Source organism: Nerophis ophidion, linkage group LG23 (assembly GCF_033978795.1).
Source record: "Nerophis ophidion isolate RoL-2023_Sa linkage group LG23, RoL_Noph_v1.0, whole genome shotgun sequence".
Taxonomy (NCBI): Eukaryota; Metazoa; Chordata; class Actinopteri; order Syngnathiformes; family Syngnathidae; genus Nerophis; species Nerophis ophidion.
The window spans coordinates 28717653-28740152 of NC_084633.1; the positions used below are offsets into that span (position 1 = coordinate 28717653).

At 35.5% G+C, this 22500-nt stretch overlaps 1 protein-coding gene across 10 annotated transcripts in view; it reads left to right on the forward strand.

The window, feature by feature from the left end:
- Positions 1-22500, forward strand: part of nfixb (nuclear factor I/Xb) — a 535801-nt gene that overhangs the window by 142648 nt on the left and 370653 nt on the right. Inside the window, exon 1 of one of the 10 annotated variants that reach the window (XM_061885591.1) lies at positions 9756-10218. The exons of the other annotated variants lie outside the window; for them this stretch is intronic. Coding sequence (XP_061741575.1) covers positions 10192-10218 — 27 coding nt within the window. The 5' untranslated portion in view covers positions 9756-10191. Of the gene's footprint in view, positions 1-9755; positions 10219-22500 lie in introns of those variants that run through there. 10 annotated transcript variants of the gene reach the window in all.

The window sequence follows — 22500 nt, forward strand, 5'->3', positions numbered from 1 at the left end:
TCTTTCGCTTTCTGTAATATTGCAATATTTTCTTGTCAACATATGAAATAAGTGTATGTAAGACATTAAAACGTGCCCCCTTTGGCCAAAATGTATTAAATTAAATAAATATATATATATATGGATGCATACTGTAGTTGCTTGAAGTAAATAATGAAGATTAAAAACCAATTACACACACACACACACGCAAAAAATGTGTGTGTGCTACCCTGAATTTTCTTATAAAATTGGGAACAATTTCTCATATTCTTTCTGTTTCTGTAATATTGCAATATTTCTTGTAAAAATGATTACTTTTTAATGTACAATTATTACTTTTTATTGCAAAATGATGACATTTGTCATATAAAATTCTGACATATCACAATATTGCCAATTTTTTTGTTGTTCTTGTAAAACAGTGACACCTTTTGAGTGAAATAAGGACTTTGTCATAATTTTGCCGAGTAAAATTCCGATAATGATTATTTTAGTATCGCCTAAATTTAGAAGTTTTCTTTTAAAATTGTGAATTTAGTCGAGTAAAATTACGACTCTTCATAAAATTGCCAAAATGTTAAGCTTTTCTTGTAAAATTGCAACTGTTATTGAGTAAAATTCCAAGTTTTATCGTAATATTGCACAAATGTTCGGTTTTTCTTGTAAAATGTTGACTTGCGTTGAGTAAAATGATTTTTATTTTAATACTGCCCACATTCTAAGTTGTTCTTTTGAAATTGGGACCTTTTTCTTGTGAAATTCCAACTCATTTTTCACAACAAGCTTTTTTATATTTGCATAGTATGTTCATATTATTAATGTTGTGAATACAAATCTTTATATATCTAGAAAGGGTGGTCCTAAATAGGTAGGCAATTTTCTTAAGTCTCAAGAAGGTAGCAAATACTAGAGTGTGTGTGTGTGTGACATGCACACGGTTTCTTCACTATGGTATTTTGATACTGCATGATTATACAGTACCTCTGTTCTCAGTATTTGGCATTATTTTTCCTTTCAGCTCCAGTGTTTGGCTTGGCCTGGCTTTAAAAGTACAGATGTGGCCTCTGGACAGGGTGAAAAATGGTTCAGTGGATAAATAGTCTTCACTGCATGAAATAATGCGCCTATTCACACACCCCGCCAATGAATGAATGAAGGTGTTAAATCCAGAGCTCGGGTGAAATTATTGCATCAGGAGCTGCAACTGAACAACATTTGTCATATTTTCACGAAGCCCAGTTGGACTCCATTGGTTTTGGGCCATTCCACTGAATCGTTGCTTTTTCGACATGTGTCCCACTTCCTTTGAGAGATGAGAATTTATGATAAAATCCATTTTTATGAAGCAAAGCGTTCTGCACATGGATCTGATTGCATATTTAATCAATTAAACTTTAAATATGAATTCAAACTCCTTTGAAAATTAGCTAAATAGCCTTTGTTGTTTTTCCCTGTTTCCTTAAATTAGACTTTACCATCAAATAGGTGTGTCTCCATACCAAAATGTATTTCAATAATTTTCTAAATAAAGAGGACCACAAAAAATGGCATTATTGGCTTTATTTAAGCAAAAAAAAAAAATCATAGTGTACATTAAACATGTTTCTTATTGCAATTTAGTCCTTAAATAAAATAGTAAACATACAAGACAACTTGTCGTTTAGTAGTAAGTAAACAAACAAAGGCTCTTACTTAGTCTGCTGACATATGCAGTAACATATTGTCATTGGTCATTTTTTTATTTGTCAAAATTATGAGGGACAAGCTGTAAAAATGGATCATTAATCCACTTTTTCATTTACAGTTAACATCTGCTTACTTTCTGTTTTAAAACATGTTCTATCTACACTTCTGTTAAAATGTAATAATCACTTATTCTTCTGTTTATTACTTCCACATTAGTTTTGGTTGATACCTCAAATTAAGGTATCGATCCGATACCAAGTCATTACAGGATCATACAATAGTCATAATTTCAGTTATCATGTGTCCAGGAACATATTTCCTGAGTTTATGAATACAAACTATGTTGCCACGCCGTCCCTTTTGATGACGTTTGAGCAATGTTGGGTTCTGACGTTGATTTGACCTCTGAAATTTGGTCATTTCCGAACCAATATTCTACAACACAAATCCAATGTTGAAACAACATGCTTTTTGGCGACGTTTAATCAATGTTGGGTTCTGATGTTGATTTGACCATTGAAATTTAGTCACTTCCCAACCAATATTCTACAACACAAACACAACGTTGAATTTTGATGACGTTAATTCAATGTCAGGTTGTGACCTTGATTGCACCATTAAATATCAGTCATTTCCTAACCAATATTCTACAACACAAACACAACGTTGAAACAACATGCTTTTTGATTAAGTTTATTCAATGTCAGTTTGTGACGTTGATTTTGACCATTGATTTTCTGTCATTTCCTAACCAGTATTCTACAACACAAATACAATGTTGAAACAACATGCTTTTGATGATGTTTAATCAATGTTGGGTTCTGACGTTGGTTTGACCGTTGAATTTTGGTAATTTCCTAACCAGTATTCAACAACACAAATACAATGATAAAACAACATGCTTTTTGACGATACTTAATCAATGTTGGGTTGTGACGTTGATTTGACCATTGAAATGTGTTCATTTTGCAACCAACAGTGTGTATCCAGCGCTAGAGATCAACGTTGTGTCAATTTACAAATACAACTATTTTTGCAACGTTGTTTCAAAGTCACTTTTAAAGGACATGTACGTATAATCAACGTTGTATCAATGTCTTACGTGCAGCCTCCCCTTTACCAAAAAATATCAATAATTCAATAATCTACTTGTTTCCAAATAAAAATAATAACTGATAATTGTGAAAACAATTGTCGAGAGCAATTTAGGGAATATTCACACTTAAATTTTGTCTTAATTTCGGCGTTCCTTGAACTCACCGTAGTTTGTTTACATGTAAAACTTTCTCCCACGCTGCCACAGAAAGACATAGTTTATGCTACTCCTTCTTCTTTGTCTCATTTTGTTTACCAAATGTTTTATGCTGTGCGTGAATGCACAAATGTGAGCTTTTTTGATATTATTGACTTGTCTGGAGTGCTAATCAGGCATATTTGGTCAGTGCATGACTGTAAGCTAAACGATGCTAACATGCTATTTAGGCTAGCTGTATGTACATATTGCATCATAATGCTTAGTTTGTCGGTATATTTGAGCTCATTGAATATCCTTTACTTATGTCATCTGTGTATTTCATTTATATTTGTATGTCTCATGACACATTATCAGTATGTAATATTGGCTGCATTTCGGATAGTTGTTTGTGTGCCATTTTGTTCCAGACCACAGCAAACTTTACCCGGCTCGCTAAATATTGTGATAAATCCATTAGAAGAAGACTGTTTCACTTATGTTTTCCAATATTGTAAAAATGTGCAGGATAAATATTACATTTCAACATTTCTGTCAACAAAGATTAGCGTCAGACTGCCACAGACAGCCATTTTGATAGTAGGCTAATATATCTAATATAGACACTTATATCATGTGTTGTCTTCATTACAACATTTATAGAAGACTTTTAAAGTCATTTTGATAGTAGGCTAATATAGACCCTTACATAATGTGTTGTCTTCATTCGAACACTTATATATAAATATTTTAAAGTATTTGTGATAGTAGGCTAATATAGACACATAGATCATGTGTTGCCTTCATTATAACACTTATATGACTTTTATAGTAATTCTGATAGTATGCTACTATATCTAATATCGACACATCATATGTTGTTTTCATTATAACACTTATATAAACCTTTTAAATTCATTTTGATAGTAGGCTAATACATCTAATAGACACTTGTCTTGCCTTCATTATAACACTAAAGTGATTTTGATAGTAGGCTAGTATAGCTAATATATACACTTACATCATGTGTTGTCTTCATTACAACCGTTATATAACACTTTTAAAAGTCATCTTGATAGTAGGCTAATATATCTAATAAACTTTGTGTTGCCTTCATTATAACACTTTTATGTAAGACTTTTAAAGTCATTTCGATAGTAGGCTAGTATAGCTATTATAGATACTTACATCATGTGTTGTCTTTATTACAACACTTATATAACACTTTTAAAAGTAATTTTGATAGTAGGCTAATACATCTAAGACACTTGTTTTGCCTTCATTTTAACACTTATATAAGACTTTTAAAGTGATTTTGATAGTAGGTTAGTATAGCTAATATAGACACTTACATCATGTGTTGTCTTCATTACAACCGTTATATAACACTTTTAAAAGTCATTTTGATAGTAGGCTAATATATCTAATAAACTTTGTGTTGCCTTCATTATAACACTTATGTAAGACTTTTAAAGTCATTTTGATAGTAGGTTAATATAGCTATTATAGACACCTGTGTTGACTTCATTATAACACTTATATAAGACTTTTAAAGTCATTTTGATAGTAGGTTAATAAAGCTATAATAGACACTTGTGTTGACTTCATTATAACACTTATATAAGACTTATAATTTTTGCGGCTCCAGACAGACTAGTTTTTTTTTGTAGTTTTGGTCCAAAATGGCTCTTTCAAAATTTTGGGTTGCCGACCCCTTACCAATTAGGCCTATTTTGCTACTGTACTTCAGTGTTGGTCATCATGGTGGTACTTGGAGATTCAAGTGTTTTCTGAGGCGGTACTTGGTGACAACACGTAAACGAGGACTTCTACCATAGAGACATATCATTCTGAAAAAAATGTTGTCCCTTTATATCAGGGGTGTCAAACATACGGCCCGTGAACAGATTCTATCCGGCCCGCAGGATGAGTTTGCTAAGTATAAGAGTGAACCTGAAATTTTTGAATGAAAGAAACTGCTGTTCTAAATGTGTCCACCGGATGTCGCAATAGCAATTATTTGTATATTTGTAGACGATGCTACATATGTACAAAATAAACCACACGGTTAAGTTAAAAAGTTAAAGTACAATGATTGTCACACACACACTAGGTGTGGCGAAATTATTCTCTGCATTTGACCCATCACCCTTGATCACCTCCTGGGAGGTGAGGGGAGCAGTGGGCAGCAGCGGTGCCGCGCCCGGGAATCATTTTTGGAGATTTATCCCCCAATTCCAACCCTTAATGCTGAGTGCCAAGCAGGGAGGTCATGGGTCCCATTTTTGTAGTCTTTGGTATGATTCAGCCGGGGTTCGAACTCACGACCTACCAATCTCAGGGCGGACACTCTAACCACTAGGCCACTGAGTAGGTGTTTGTACACCGTTCTAGGAAATTGAGCAATCTACATAAATAAGATCCTGTAATTTGATTTTGATTTACATTTTTTTTATCTTGATAGATTGAAAATTTAACACCAATGAGTTGACTGATGAACATTATCACATCATTTATCCAGAAAGTATAAATACCGAGAAATAAAGGGAGAATGCTATTAACCGCAACATGTACGTTTAAAGAAAAAACAACAACATTATGATTTGTACAATTTCAGAATGTGCTTGTTCTGTTTTTAAACAAAGACAACAATCTAAAGTTGTCTTTTACGTTACTGTGCCGTGATTTTACCAGTCTGGCTCACTTGGAAGTGGATTTTTCTCCATGTGGCATTATTAAAGGTATATTCACCGACATGTGACCAGATATATTCACCTACATGTAAACAGCCTTATAAAAGGTATATTCACCGACATGTGACCAGATATATTCACCTTCATGTAAACAGCATTATAAAAGGTATATTCACCGACATGTGACCGGATATATTCACCTTCATGTAAACAGCATTATAAAAGGTATATTCACCGACATGTGACCGGATATATTCACCTTCATGTAAACAGCAATATTAAAGGTATATTCATGACATGTAAACAGCATTATTAAATATGTATTCACCTACATGAAAACCGCATTATTAAAGGTATATTCACGACCTGTAAACATTATTAAAGATGTATTCACCTACATGTAAACAGCAATATTAAAGGTATATTCATGACATGTAAACAGCATTATTAAATATGTATTCACCGACATGTAAATAGCATTATTAAAGGTGTATTCACCTACATGAAAACCGCATTATTAAAGGTATATTCACGACCTGTAAACATTATTAAAGATGTATTCACCTACATGTAAACAGCAATATTAAAGGTATATTCATGACATGTAAACAGCATTATTAAATATGTATTCACCGACATGTAAATAGCATTATTAAAGGTGTATTCACCTACATGAAAACCGCATTATTAAAGGTATATTCACCGACCTGTAAACATTATTAAAGGTGTATTCACCTACATGTAAACAGCATTATTAAAGGTATATTCACTGAAATGTAAACATTATTAATGGTATATACACTTACATTTAAACAACATTATTAAAGGTATACACACCTACATGTAAACAGCAATATTAAAGGTATATTCACCGACATGTAAACAGCATTATTAAAGGAGTATTCACATGCATGTAAACTGCGAAATCAAAGGTATATTCTCCTTTATGTAAACAGCCTTAGTAAAAGTGTATACACTTACATGTAAACAGCATTATTAAAGGTAGATTCACTGACATGTAAACAGCATTATTAAAGGTATATTCACCTACATGTAAATAGCATTATTAAAGGTACGTTCACCTATAGTATATGTAAACGGTATTATCAAAGATATATTCACCTACATGTAAACAGCGTAATTAAAGGTATATTCACCTACATGTAAACAGCATTATTAAAGGTATATTCACCGACATGTAAACAACATTAAAGGTTTATACACTTACATTTAAACCACATTATTAAATGTATACACACCTACTATACATGTAAACAGCAATATTAAAGGTATATTCATCCTCATGTAAACAGCATTATTAAATATGTATTCACCGACATGTAAATAGCATTATTAAAGGCGTATTCACCTACATGAAAACCGCATTATTAAAGGTATATTCACAGACCTGTAAACATTATTAAAGGTGTATTCACCTACATGTAAACAGCATTATTAAAGGTATATTCACTGAAATGTAAACATTATTAATGGTATATACACTTACATTTAAACATTATTAAAGGTATACACACCTACATGCAAACAGCAATATTAAAGGTATATTCACCGACATGTAAACAGCATTATTAAAGGTATATTCACTGAAATGTAAACATTATTAATGGTATATACACTTACATTTAAACAACATTATTAAAGGTATACACACCTACATGTAAACAGCAATATTAAAGGTACATTCACCGACATGTAAACAGCATTATTAAAGGAGTATTCACATTCATGTAAACAGCAATATCAAAGGTATATTCTCCTTTATGTAAACAGCCTTAGTAAAAGTGTATACACTTACATGTAAACAGCATTATTAAAGGTATATTCACCGACATGTAAATAGCATTATTAAATATATATTTACCGACAAGTAAATGGCATTATTAAAGATATATTCACCTACATGTGAACAACATTATTAAAGGTTTATACACCTACATGTAAACAGCTTTATTAAAGGTATATTTACCGACATGTAAATAACATTATTTAAGGTATATACACTTACATTTAAACAACATTATTAAAGGTATACACACCTACATGTAAACAGCAATATTAAAGGTATATTCACCGACATGTAAACAGCATTATTAAAGGAGTATTCACATGCATGTAAACAGCAATATCAAAGGTATATTCTCCTTTATGTAAACAGCCTTAGTAAAAGTGTATACACTTACATGTAAACAGCATTATTAAAGGTAGATTCACTGACATGTAAACAGCATTATTAAAGGTATATTCACCGACATGTAAATAGCATTATTAAAGGTATGTTCACCTATAGTATATGTAAACGGTATTATCAAAGACATATTCACCTACATGTAAACAGCGTTATTACAGGTATATTCACCTACATGTAAACAGCATTATTAAAGGTATATTCACCGACGTAAACAACATTAAAGGTTTATACACTTACATTTAAACCACATTATTAAATGTATACACACCTACTATACATGTAAACAGCAATATTAAAGGTATATTCATCCTCATGTAAACAGCATTATTAAATATGTATTCACCGACATGTAAATAGCATTATTAAAGGCGTATTCACCTACATGAAAACCGCATTATTAAAGGTATATTCACCGACCTGTAAACATTATTAAAGGTGTATTCACCTACATGTAAACAGCATTATTAAAGGTATATTCACTGAAATGTAAACATTATTAATGGTATATACACTTACATTTAAACAACATTATTAAAGGTATACACACCTACATGTAAACAGCAATATTAAAGGTATATTCACCGACATGTAAACAGCATTATTAAAGGAGTATTCACATGCACGTAAACAGCAATATCAAAGGTATATTCTCCTTTATGTAAAAAGCCTTAGTAAAAGTGTATACACTTACATGTAAACAGCATTATTAAAGGTATATTCACCGACATGTAAATAGCATTATTAAATATATATTTACCGACAAGTAAATGGCATTATTAAAGATATATTCACCTACATGTGAACAACATTATTAAAGGTTTATACACCTACATGTAAACAGCGTTATTAAAGGTATATTTACCGACATGTAAATAACATTATTTAAGGTATATACACTTACATTTAAACATTATTAAAGGTATACACACCTACATGTAAACAGCATTATTGAAGGTCTATTCTTCTTTATGAAAACAGCATTATTAAAGGTATATTCACATACATGTAAACATCATTATTAAAGGTATATTCTTCTTTATGAAAACAGCATTACTAAAGGTGAATTCACCTACATGTAAACAGCATTTTTAAAGGTATATTCACCTACATGTAAACAGCATTATTAAAGGTATATTCACCTTTATGTTAACAGGTTTATTAAAAGTATATTCACCTAAATGTAAACAGCATTATTAAAGGTATATTTACCAACATGTAAACAACATTATTAAAGGTATATACACTTACATTTAAACAACATTATTAAAGGTATACACACCTACATGTAAACAGCAATATTAAAGGTATATTCACCTACATGTAAACAGCATTATTAAAGGTATATTCACCTACATGTAAACAGCCTTATTAAAAGTATATACAATTATATTTAAACAACAATATTAAAGGTATACACACCTACATGTAAACAGCAATATTAAAGGTATATTCACCTACGTGTAAACAGAAGTATTAAAGGTATATTCACCTACACGTAAACAGCATTATTAAAGGTATATTCACCTACATGTAAACAGCATTATTAAAGGTATATTCACCTACGTGTAAACAGAATTATTAAAGGTATATTCACCTACACTTAAACAGCATTATTAAAGGTATATTCACCTACGTCTAAACAGAATTATTAAAGGTATATTCACCTACATTTAAACAGCATTATTAAAGGTATAGTCACCCACATGTAAAGAGCATTTGTTAAAGGTGTATTCACCTACATACAAACATCAATGTTGGTTTAAATGTGGTCCCCTATCTAAAATGAGTTGACACTCCTGCATATCCCTGTATAAAAAAAATCAGTGTGTTTCCAATATTATCAAAGTAAGAGTTGACCAGAAAAAAATCATTTGTATTTTTTTTTAGTTTATTTTAAGTTACGAGGAGAAAATGGACGCGCTGGATAATCCACTGTCACAACGTAAATCGCTCATCTGAAAATATACACGACACATTCCACGCTCGCCTCGCAGCTGCCGCGTCCGTTCTCATGATGCGTTTGCGTGTCATCGCCGCGCTCATGATACGATCGCTATCGCATCTGCTCGGTCCGTGAATGCAACTGGATGTGATTATTTGCGGTATATATATCGTACCAAGAAAAATAAAATAAAAATAAAAACACACCACGAAGCGCGCCTTTACTGCGAAGAGGAGCCGGCGAAGAGGGGGGAGTGGTGCGAGAGGCGAAGTTTTGTCCCTCAAAGTTTATGTGAGCTTTCTAGGCGGGGTCTGACGTACTGTACGCTCGCAGCATGGAGTGAGAGAAGCAGGACGGCGAGTGAGAAGTGAGTGCCATGCAGCAGCACGCCGAGCTTCCACGCAACTTAACTAAGCTCGTCGGCGCGTCCTCCTTGTGAAAAGTCACCATGTACTCCCCGTACTGCTTGACACAGGTAAACTCTTCTCTGCTGCTCTTTTGTGCCTGGCTTATTTATTTATTTATTTATTGTTATTTTATGGCAAAAAAAAATATGTTTCCGTGTGTGTGCCTGTGCGTGGGTCACTCCTCCGACTTGTTCGCAGCGGTGTTTGTGTCGTGGAAAACTTTTTCTTTTTGGGAGACGCAGAAAATGGCGGTTATGTATTTCATGGAGTGGAGGTTAAGTGCATGGTTCCACGCATATTGGAGAGTTTGAGAGTAATAGAAAGTGTGTGTTGAAAAAAAAAAAAAAAGAATCATCCTATCGTGTTATACGGTCCTGTTTTTTTTTTCGTGGGATGAAACTCCGCTTGGCTAATTTGCAGGTTTTGCACTTGAACGCAACACGTGATGTGGCGCGCAATGGATCCGATGTGTGTGTGCGTGTGTGTGGGAAGGGGGTTGTTCGTGATAGACTTCAAACTGTCATTTTGTTAACATCTGGAAGGAAGTTTTTTTTTTACATTTCATTTGAAACCACTTCTTTAATTTTCTCACACTCGTGTGGCGTTCAATGTCGCATGTAGTGAAGTAGCAGGGCTATTCAAATACATGGATTTATCCCTTCACTGTTATCATTATAATTATTGCTTTGTATATTCCTAAGAACCAGCTTTCTCTGCTGTGGACACTTTTTTTTTTTGTTAATAGGTACAAAAAAATAGCCCTGCCAAATGCTGTTAATTTTTTTTTTTTACTCCTATTTGATTTTCTCACACTCGTGTGGCGTTCAATGTCGCACCCAGTGAAGTAGCAGGGCTATTCAAATACAAGGATTTACCCCTTATATTCCTAAGAACCAGTGTCCTCTGCTGTGGACTTTTTTTTAGTTTTTTTTGTTTATAGGTCTAAAAAAATAGCTCTGTCCCTAATTGCTATTTGTTTTTTGACTCTTATTTGAAACCATTCCTTTAATTTTCTCACACTCGTGTGGCGTTCAATGTCGTATGCAGATGACGTAGCAGGGCTATTCAAATACATGGGTTCATCCCTTCACTGTTTTTATTATTCTTATTGTTTTGTATGTTCCTAAGAACCAGCGTCCTATAATGTGGACTTTTTTAAAGTTTTTTTTTTATAGGTCTAAAAAAATAGCTCTGTCTAATTGCTGTTAGTTTTTTTGACTCTTATTTGAAACCACTTTTTTAATTTTCTCACACTTGTGAGGCGTTCAATGTCGCATGTAGTGAAGTAGCAGGGCTATTCAAATACATGGATTGATCCATCCATCCATCCATTTTCTACCGCTTATTCCCTTTCTGGATTGATCCCTTCACTGTTATTATTATAATTATTGCTTTGTATATTCCTAAGAACCAGCTTTTTCTGCTGTGGACATTTTTTTTGTTTTTGTTTGTTAATAGGTACAGAAAAATAGCCCTGCCAAATGCTGTTAGTTTTTTTTTTTTTTTTTACTCCTATTTGATTTTCTCACACTCGTGTGGCGTTCAATGTCGCACACAGTAGGGCTATTCAAATACAAGGATTTACCCCTTATATTCCTAAGAACCAGCGTCCTCTGCTGTGGACTTTTTTTTAGTTTTTTTTGTTTATAGGTCTAAAAAAATAGCTCTGTCTAATTGCTGTTAGTTTTTTTTTTTACTCTTATTTGAAACCATTTCTTTAATTTTCTCACACTTGTGTGGCGTTCATTGTCACACAGTGACGTAGCAGGGATATTGAAATACATGGATTTATCCCCTCACTGTTATTATTATTGTTTTGTATATTCCTAAGTACCAGCGTCCTCTGCTGTGGACTTTTTTTTTAGTTTTTTTGTTTATAAGTCTAAAAAAAATAGCCCTGTCTAATTGCTGCTAGATTTTTTTACTCTTATTTGAAACCACTTTAATTTTCTCACACTTGTGTGGCGTTCAGTGTCGCACACAGTGACGCAGCAGGGCTATTCAAATGCATGGATTTCTCTCTTCACTGTTTTTATTATTTTGTATATTCCAAAGAACCAGCGTCCAATGCTGTGGACTTATTTTTATTTATTTTTGTTTATAGGTTCAAAAAAATAGCCCAGTCTAATTGCTGTTAGTTTTTTTTACTCTTATTTGAAACCACTTCTTTAATTTTGTCACACTTGTGTGGCGTTCAGTGTCGCACACAGTGACGTAGCAGGGCTATTCAAATACATGGATTCATCACCTAACTGTTATTATTATTGTTTTGTATATTCCTAAGTACCAACGTCCTCTGAAGTGGACATTTTTTAATTTTTTTTGTTTATAGGTCTAAAAAAATAGCCCCGTCTAATTGCTGTTATTTTTTTTTTACTCTTATTTGAAACCATTTCTTAAATTTTTTCACACTCGTGTGGCATTCAATGTCGTATGCATTGAAGTGGCAGGGCTTTTCAAATACATGGTTTTATCCTTTCAGTGTTATTATTCTTATTGTTTTGTATGTTCCTAAGAACCAGCGTCCTCTGCTGTGGACTTTTTTATTTATTTATTTATAGGTACAAAAAAATAGCCCTGTCTCATTGCTGTTAATTTTTTTGACTCTTATTTGAAACCATTCCTTTAATTTTCTCACACTCGTGTGGCGTTCAATGTCGTATGAAGATGACGTAGCAGGGCTTTTCCAATACCTGGATTTATCCCTACACTGTTATTATTATTGCTTTGTATATTCCTAAGAACCAGCTGTGACTTTTTTTTATTTTTGTTCATGTCTAATTGCTGTTTTTATGGACTTATTGCCAAAAAGCTAGTCAAATATGAATTATATAACCGTGCTTTAGTGGTTTTTTTTAATGAACATGTTCCAAAACTATTAGTCTCTCCAATTTATTTTGAAGTGAACCGTTCTTCCTGGCTGGGATCTGGCCCATGGGCTGCAAGTTAAATATATAGCTATACCTCGGGTACGAAGCCGTGTCCTCTGCAGTGGACATGGGAAACATTTTTTTAAACCTCCCCCACAAATGTGCACTGTAGAGGACAGAGGTTCGATAGGTGGTTGTAATGTCATGTTGTGGCTTCATGGATGTGAAATAGGTTCATTATGAGGTTTTTTTTGCATGTGCTTTTGCCTGAGACATGGTGCTATACACACAATGTGTGTGTTTGACCTCAAAATGACCATTATAGTGGACAGTTATTATTTCCTTTGAGATAGAGTCTTCGTTTTATAAATTGGGTTTGTGTAATCCTTCATTAGCCGTGCTAATAACCACCGATTTGACAGCGTTGAACAAGTTAGCACTCATTGCGCCTCTCGGCTTCCTCTCTCCATGGTTTGGAATTTGCAGGATGGTGTTGTCCTCTCTTTGACACCAGAAAATGTTTTTTTGAAATGTTATTATTCCTTTTAAATGGTGATTTTATAGAAGCGGATGGAACAAGCAGTTTAGTGTGTCGACTCGGTGAGTCAGACTTTGGCGAGTCGCTCCCATGCAACCTTGTGATGAGAAGTGGCAATAATTTGAACTGGCTATCACATTATGTCTTGTGTATATATTTATTTGTGTGTACAATTGCTGGCCGTGATTCCTTTTGAGGTTTTTTAAGTCAGATTCTTGTGCTCTGATGCAGGATGAACTCCTTAAAACACAGGTGTCAAACTCAAGGCCCGGGGGCCACATTTGGCCCGCCACATCACTGTATGTGGTCCTCATAAGCCTGGGAAAAATGGGTGTTGATAAAATACTTAAATACAATTAGTTTTTTTTACTAAATGCAAATCATTATTTAGGTTTTGACAGGAAAAAAAGTGTTTCTTCTAATTGTTATATAATCATACCAAATATTAGATTATTATATAGTGTTAGTAAAGATTACATTAGTTTGTACTAGTGTTGTCCCGATACCAATATTTTGGTACCAAAATTATTTCGATACTTTTCGGGACTTTTTGGTACTTTTCTGAATAAAGGAGACCACAAAAAAAATGCTTTATTGGCTTTATTTTAACAAAAAATCATAGGGTACATTAAATGTACCCTAAATTATGTTTCTTATTGCAATTTTGTCCTTAAATAAAATAGTGAACATACTAGACAACTTGTCTTTTAGTAGTAAGTAAACAAACAAAGACTCCTAATTAGTCTGCTGATGTATGCAGTAACAAATTGTGTCATTTATCATACTAATATTTTGTCAACATTATTAAGGACAAGTGGTAGAAAATGAATTATTAATCTACTTGTTCATTTACGGTTAATTTCTGCTTATTTTCTCTTTTTACATGTTCTATCTACACTTCTGTTAAAATGTAAAAATCACTTACTCTGCTGTTGTTTGATACTTTACATTAGTTTTGGATGATACCACAAATTTGGGTATCAATCCGATACCAAGTAGTTACAGGATCATACATTGGTCGTATTCAAAGTCCTCATGTGTCCAGGGACATATTTCCTGATTTTATAAATATAATATGAATTTTAAAAAAACAATGCCAAAAAATATTGACGTAATTATAGTAGTTTTGACTAGATACGTGCCTGTACTTGATATCATTACAGTGGATGTCAGGTGTAGATCCACCCGTGGCGTTTGTTTACATTTTGATGCTGTTGAGCTACGGTGTGTAGTGAAGCATGTTTAGCTATTCCTCGTCCTGCAGGGATGATACTTGAAATAAACATACTTTTTTTTTGTCGCCATGGAGACGAGGATTAGTGATTTAGACGTAGCTGAAACACTGCCGACGGCTAGCTAGCCATGTTTTAAAATATCTCTTTCAGTGTTATAACTTCACCTTTATCTTTAGTTTTTAAGCCAAAATGCGTCTATTCTCCCTTTTCTGTCTACACACTGTGTCTGCTTGTAAGTATTCTGTTGTCCGCTGCCAAACATGCTCCTCTGCTCTTAAAAACAGCAATGTCATGACGTGATGCGGGAGTGTGGGGGGTGGGTGCGGGACCGGTATGTTTCAGAGGCCGTATAGTACCAAAAATGATTCATTAGTATCGCGGTACTATACTGATACTGGTATACCGTATGTATTACCATGAATTGATTAACGTGGACCCCGACTTAAACAAGTTGGAAAAACTTATTCGGGTGTTACCATTTAGTGGTCAATTGTCCGGAATATGTACTGAACTGTACAATCTACTACTAAAAGTATCAATCAATCAAACCATACAACCCTATTTTGCACATTAAAAAATGTAAAAATCGAGTGCGTAGGCAATGGTGTAATAATATGAGGTGATTACTGGTACACATTTATATCCATCCATCCATCCATTTCCTACCGCTTATTCCCGTTTGGGGTCGCGGGGGGCGCTGGCGCCTATCTCAGCTACAATCGGGCGGAAGGCGGGGTACACCCTGGACAAGTCGCCACCTCATCGCAGGGCCAACACAGATAGACAGACAACATTCACACTCACATTCACACACTAGGGCCAATTTAGTGTTGCCAATCAACCTATCCCCAGGTCCATGTCTTTGGAAGTGGGAGGAAGCCGGAGTACCCGGAGGGAACCCACGCATTCATGGGGAGAACATGCAAACTCCACACAGGAAGATCCCGAGCCTGCATTTGAACCCAGAACTGCAGGAACTTCGTATTGTGAGGCAGACGCACTAACCCCTCTGCCACCGTGAAGCCCCACATTTATATCAATGCTGTCAAATTATATTTATTTTTTTAAAAGTCAGATCTTTTTGAATTTTGATTAATCACAGGTTATTGCCCGCATGCATAATTTTAAATTAATAAAAAAAAGAAATTAGCCCTCTGAAAGCAGCCATTACTGTGACGTGGCCCTCAATGAAAGCAAATTTGACACCCCTGCTTTACAATTACAATATTTTAAGTAAACATCTAAAATATTTGTGGTGCTTCGAAGTCTTTCCGAGCAATGTGCACTGATATTTCTCTGCAGGTTATTGTCCTTTAGCATGACTAATCACCTCACACTTACATTAAAGATTTTACACACTGTAATAGTCACGGGTCAAACAATACCGAAGCATCAATGCTTTATTAAAACACAATAATAAAACACACATCCATGCCTCCATGTGTGTCACTTTAATGAAAAAAATTTGAAAAAACATGACCGATACAGCTGCTGCATGCGTCAAACATTGACCAGAGTTGCACTCTTCATAATTCTTTCTGAATATAATCATAAAAACACAACTATTAATCTATTTTGCAGACAAAATGTTGGGATTTTTTTTTTTTGGTCCAGTAGACCAGAGCTGGGCAAATATCTTCACTTGTGGGCCACATTGAGACAAAAAAAAAGTGTCCGGGGGGCCACATTTATCTGTAAAAATGCTTTTGTATAGTATGTGTGTTTGGGTCCCTTTTTTTTCAGGAAGACTAATACCAAAAGTCACAATGTTGGATAGAATTCTAAAAAAAGTTATGACAGACCACCTAAAAAAAAACTGGAATGAATCTTTGCAGTTTTTTTACTGAATGGGACACCCAAAATGTACATGAAAATACAGAAAGTGGGATTTACAGTATTAACTATGAACAATAAAACACTGAATATTATCTAAATATGAACATCGCTCCTCGATAGACATCTTTTACAATCAAGCAAAAACAGAAAAAATGTAGCAGCAAAATATGAATGCAAAGAGTAATAATCACCTATAATATTATATATTAGCACTTTTATGCAGAATTTTGTTGGAAAAATCTGCTTCCGCATCTGCTCCTGACATAGGCGTTTGGGGCTGGCTGCTCTGAAAACAAACCCCGCCCACTCTGCTTTGTTCCTCGTCTGAGCTGCTGTGACGTAGATTACCGTAATAAGTCGTATAACACCCAAAAGCGCATATTTCAACCATTGAATTACTTTCTATACTTTAAGACTTACAGTCATTTAGAAACAACACTGTACATCAGGGGTCTCAGACCCGCAGGCCAATTGCGGCCCGCGAGATTTTATTGTGCGGCCCCCACCTTCATATGAAAGTTTAATGTTATTGCGGCCCGCAAGTTTTATATGAATGGCGCTTGACAGCGTTGTGTTATTTGGGTCCAAAATGGCTCTTTCAACGTTCTGGGTTGCCTACCCCTGCGTTAGTGGAAAAGCGGCAAATGAGTCAAAGCAACATAAACATTGCCATGGAGACGAGGGTTTTCTTACGTGCCCGGCTGCAGTCACACCGCGACACCTGTCCGTCAGTAATAACAGTCCTCGATAACCTGGACCAATTCAAACCGTTATTGGTTTTCTTTTATTGTTTAATTTGCATTTCCTCACATGATGAACACTACATATATTTCTATATGACGCCGGATAACACTCCAGGAGCAGTCACTTTTTTGCGCTCGCTATCCCTGTACTGTTATCCACCGACCGCTGTGTTGCTATAGGGAGGAAAAGCGGAACAACACACATTGCGGAAATAACATTATACTCCGTGCCTTGGCTAAATACAAATATATTCCACAACCCCAAACATGTCTTTTTCAAAGCCTGCAGTGAAGAGAAGGGTTAGGGATGAGCAAAGACAATTCCAGGAAAAGTGGGAGATGCAATATTTCTTTGTTGAGCACAGGGGCATCCCGACGTGTCTTATTTGCACAGAGAAAGTTTGTGCAAACAATTTGAAACGTCATTATACAACTAGACATGCTGAGCAGTATGCAACATTTATTTTAAGAAATCATTTCTTGCGACCCAGCTTCACCGTCCAGTGGCCCCCTGGTAAATTGAGTTTGAGACCCCTGCTGTACATCATAATGGCGGTTACAGTTTTGATGTTAAAGGTCTAAGAAAAAAAATGCAGGACGTCCGAGGGGCCGCATTGTAAATCTAAATGGGCCGTATGTGGTCCGCGAGCCGTATTTTTCCTAAGTCTGCAGAAGACGACTGGTATGACACACAGTATCAGTGCAATGCAGCTATTGAGTGTGCCACACACTCACCGACGAAATGCTTTCTGCAAAGGTTTTAATTCTGACAAAGCGAAGCAGACCTCTAATTTGGGCCTAGGATTGTGCACTTAAGGGAGGGGTACCCTAAGTGGGGCCTGGGGGCCAGATTTGGCCTGTTGTGTCATTCCGTTTGGCCCGCCAAAGGGTGGCTACCAAATGTAATACTTATTCATACTGACCTCTTTCAAGCCGCGCAATTATCGATGGGACGCCCGCAAGGTTACACTTGTAAAAAAAAAAGATTTTAATATAAAAAGGTAGCAACTCAGTCGACAGAAATTAACCGTAAAATCATAAGTGGTACCATTTTTCCATTTACAATAATGCGTCGTAAAATCTAAGAACGTCGCAAACTTGCCATAATTTTGCGCTAAAAATAACAGTTATTGTTTTTCAGTAAATACCGTATTTTTCGGAGTATAAGTCGCTCCGGAGTATACGTCGCACCTGCCGAAAATGCATAATAAAGAAGGAAAAAAACATATACAAGTCGCACTGGTGTATAAGTCGCATTTTTGGGGGAAATTTATTTGATAAAACCCAACACCAAGAATAGACATTTGAAAGGCAATTTAAAATAAATAAAGAATAGTGAACCGCAGGTTGAATAAGTGTACGTTATATGACGCATAAATAACCAACTGAGAAGGTGCCTGGTATGTTAACGTAACATATTATGGTAAGAGTCATTCAAATAACTATAACATAAACAAACCCCGTTTCCATATGAGTTGGAAAATTGTGTTTGATGTAAATATAAATGGAATACAATGATTTGCAAATCCTTTTCAACCCATATTCAGTTGAATATGCTACAAAGACAAGATATTTGATGTTCAAACTCATAAACTTTATTTATTTTGCAAATAATAACTGAGAATTTCATGGCTGCAACACGTGCCAAAGTAGTTGGGAAAGGGCATGTTCACCACTGTTACATCACCTTTTCTTTTAACAACACTCAATAAACCTTTGGGAACTGAGGAGACACATTTTTGAAGCTTTTCAGGTGGAATTCTTTCCCATTTTTGTTTTATGTACAGCTTAAGTTGTTCAACAGTCCGGGGTCTCCATAGTGGTCTTTTAGGCTTCATAATACGCCACACATTTTATAAGGGAGACAGGTCTGGACAATAGGCAGGCCAGTCTAGTACCCACAATCGTTTACTATGAAGCCACGCTGTTGTAACAAGTGACTTGGTATTGTCTTACTGAAATAAGCAGGGGCGTCCATGAGAACGTTGCTTGGATGACAACATATGTTGCTCCAAAAGCTGTATGTACCTTTCAGCATTAATGGTGCCTTCACAGATGTGTAAGTTCCCCATGCCTTGGGCACTAATACACCCCCATACCATCACAGATGCTGGCTTTTCAACTTTGCACCTCGAACAGTCCTAATGGTTCTTTTCCTCTTTGGTCCGGAGGACACAAAGTTCATCGTTTCCAAAAAACAATTTGAAATGTGAACTCGTCAGACCACAGAACACTTTTCCACTTTGCATCAGTCCATCTTAGCTGAGCTTGGGCCCAGAGAAGCCGGCGGCGTTTCTGGGTGTTGTTGATAAATGGCTTTGGCTTTTTGCATAGTAGAGCTTTAACTTGCACTTACAGATGTAGCGACAAACTGTAGTTACTGACAGTGGTTTTCTGAAGTGTTCCTGAGCCCATGTTGTGATATCATTTACACACTGATGTCGCTTTTTGATGCAGTACCGCCTGAGGGAACGAAAGTCTGTTATATCATCGCTTATGTTCAGTGATTTCTCCAGAGTCGCTGAACCTTTTGATGGTATTATGTACCGTAGATGGTGAAATTCCTAAATTCCTTGCAATAGACCGTTGAGAAATGTTGTTCTTAAACTATTTGACTATTTGCTCACGCATTTGTTCACTAAGTGGTGACCTTCGCCCCATCCTTTCTTGTGAAAGACTGAGCATTTTTTGGGGAGCTGTTTTTATACCCAATCATGGCACCCACCTGTTCCCAATTAGCCTGCACACCTGTGGGATGTTCCAAATAAGTGTTTGATGAGCATCCCTCAACTTGATCAGTATTTATTGCCACTTTTCCCAACTTCTTCGTCACGTGTTGCTGGCATCAAATTCTAAAGTTAATGATTATTTGCAAAATATATATACATATATATACTGTATATATTTATCAGTTTGAACATCAAATATGTTGTCTTTGTAGCATATTCAACTGAATATGGTTTGAAAATGATTTGCAAATCATTGTATTCCGTTTATATTTACATCTAAAACAATTTCCCAACTCATATGGAAACGGGGTTTGTAGAACATGCTATACGTTTACCAAACAATCTGTCTCTCCTAATCGCTAAATCCGATGAAATCTTATACGTCTAGTCTCTTACGTGAATGAACTAAATAATATTATTTGATATTTTACGGTAATGTGTTAATAATTTCACACATAAGTCGCTCCTGAGTATAAGTCGCACCCCTGGACAAACTATGAAAAAAACTGCGACTTACAGTCCGAAAAATAAGGTAGTAATGCCACTCTGTATAAAATGACAGCCCAGTTTATAGCATATTTTTTTACACAAAAACAACAGTGGTAAGAGTTTTTCAATATACAGTAATTCTTACAGTAAAATTCCGGTGACTGAGCCGCCAGTTGTTTTTTTAATGATCAAAAAATCTTCAGAATTTAGTTTTTTACAGGTGAACTAGTTGTGTTTGAATAGGAGAGCCTCGTTCTACAGTAAAGTCTTGACTTTTTGATGCTCTATGGAAAAGGATGAGGTGGCGACATGTCCAGGGTGTACACCGCCTTCCGCCCGAATGCACCTGAGATAGGCTCCAGCACCCCCCGCGACCCCAAAAGGGAGAAGCGGTAGAAAATGGATGGATGGATGGGTGTTGCCCACGTCCTACAATGAAAACCTAAACGTTTTGAAAAGTACCATCCTCCGTATGTCTACTCTGTTTGGGTAAAGTTTGAAAGCGATCGGATGAAATATCGAGGCGAGAGGTGTCAAACTCATTTTTAGCTCAGGGGCCACATGGAGGAACATCTGTGCACTATTAAAATCATGGCATTAAAACTAAAAAAAATAAAGACAAGTTGAGATTGTTTTCGTTGGCTCACTTTGGCCAAAAATACAACAAACGCATTCCGAAAATATTACAATAAAAATGTAGAAAAAAATACCCGGCAGCAGTTAAGTTTACATCCATAAAGGAAAGAAGAAAGGGAATGAATGTTATAACTGAATAAATGTACATATGAATACAAATGTGTTTTCTTATGTAATTTTTTTTATGAATTAAGTAGCGTTAAAGTTAAAGTACCAATGATTGTCACACACACACACACTAGGTGTGGCGAAATTATTCTTTGCATTTGACCCATCACCCTTGATCACCTCTTGGGAGGTGAGGGGAGCATTGAGCAGCAGCGGTGGCCGCGCCCGGGAATCATTATTGGTGATTTAACCCCCAATTCCAACCCTTGACGCTGAGTGTCAAGCAGGGAGGTAATATGTCCTATTTTTATAGTCTTTGGTATGACTCGGCCCGGGTTTGAACTCTCAACCTACCGATCCCAGGGCGGACAGTCCAACCCAGACCTGGGCAAAATAAGGCCTGGGGGCCACATTCCGGTGAGGTTTTCAATCTGGCCCGCCGGACATTCCCAAATAATTTTTTTTGATCTTTAAGACGGAAAGTGTTTCTGCCATTTTGATGTGCACTCATGTTTTCTAAGGACCGTAAATCCTGAACTATACAAAGTATTTCAACGGTTGGAATATGCGCTTATGGATGATATACCAGTTGCTATGGTAATTTAATTAGGTATTATGGTCATCTACGCCACAGCAGCTCAGACGAGGCATCAAGCAGTGTGGGCGGGAAGCGTTTCCACAGACGCGGAAGGAGATTTTCACAACAAAGTTCTAAAGCTTAGTGATATATCAGATTGTAGGTGTGTTTATTTTGTACCCTTCGCATTCATATTTCACTATTTATTGCATTTTTGTTGCGATTCACTTGATTGTAAAACATGTCGATCTAAAGGGGGTGTGACGTTCATATTTTGTCAATATTCAGTGTTTTATCCTTTATAAAAAAATTTAAACATCCAATATGTTTTTAAAGGCGGTCTGTCATAATGTTTTAAGCATTCAATCAGACATTATCGTGAGGTTTTGTATTAGTGTTCATTAAAATAGATATACCGGCCCACCAGACACATTTTTTTCTATAAATGTGGCCCCCCGTATCAAAATAATTGCCCAGGCCTGCTCTAGCCACTAGGCCACTGAGTAGGTTTATGACAGCCTTTTTCCAAAACACAATATAGAATGTGGGATACAACAGGATAATGCATACATTTATCATTTGTTTTCAA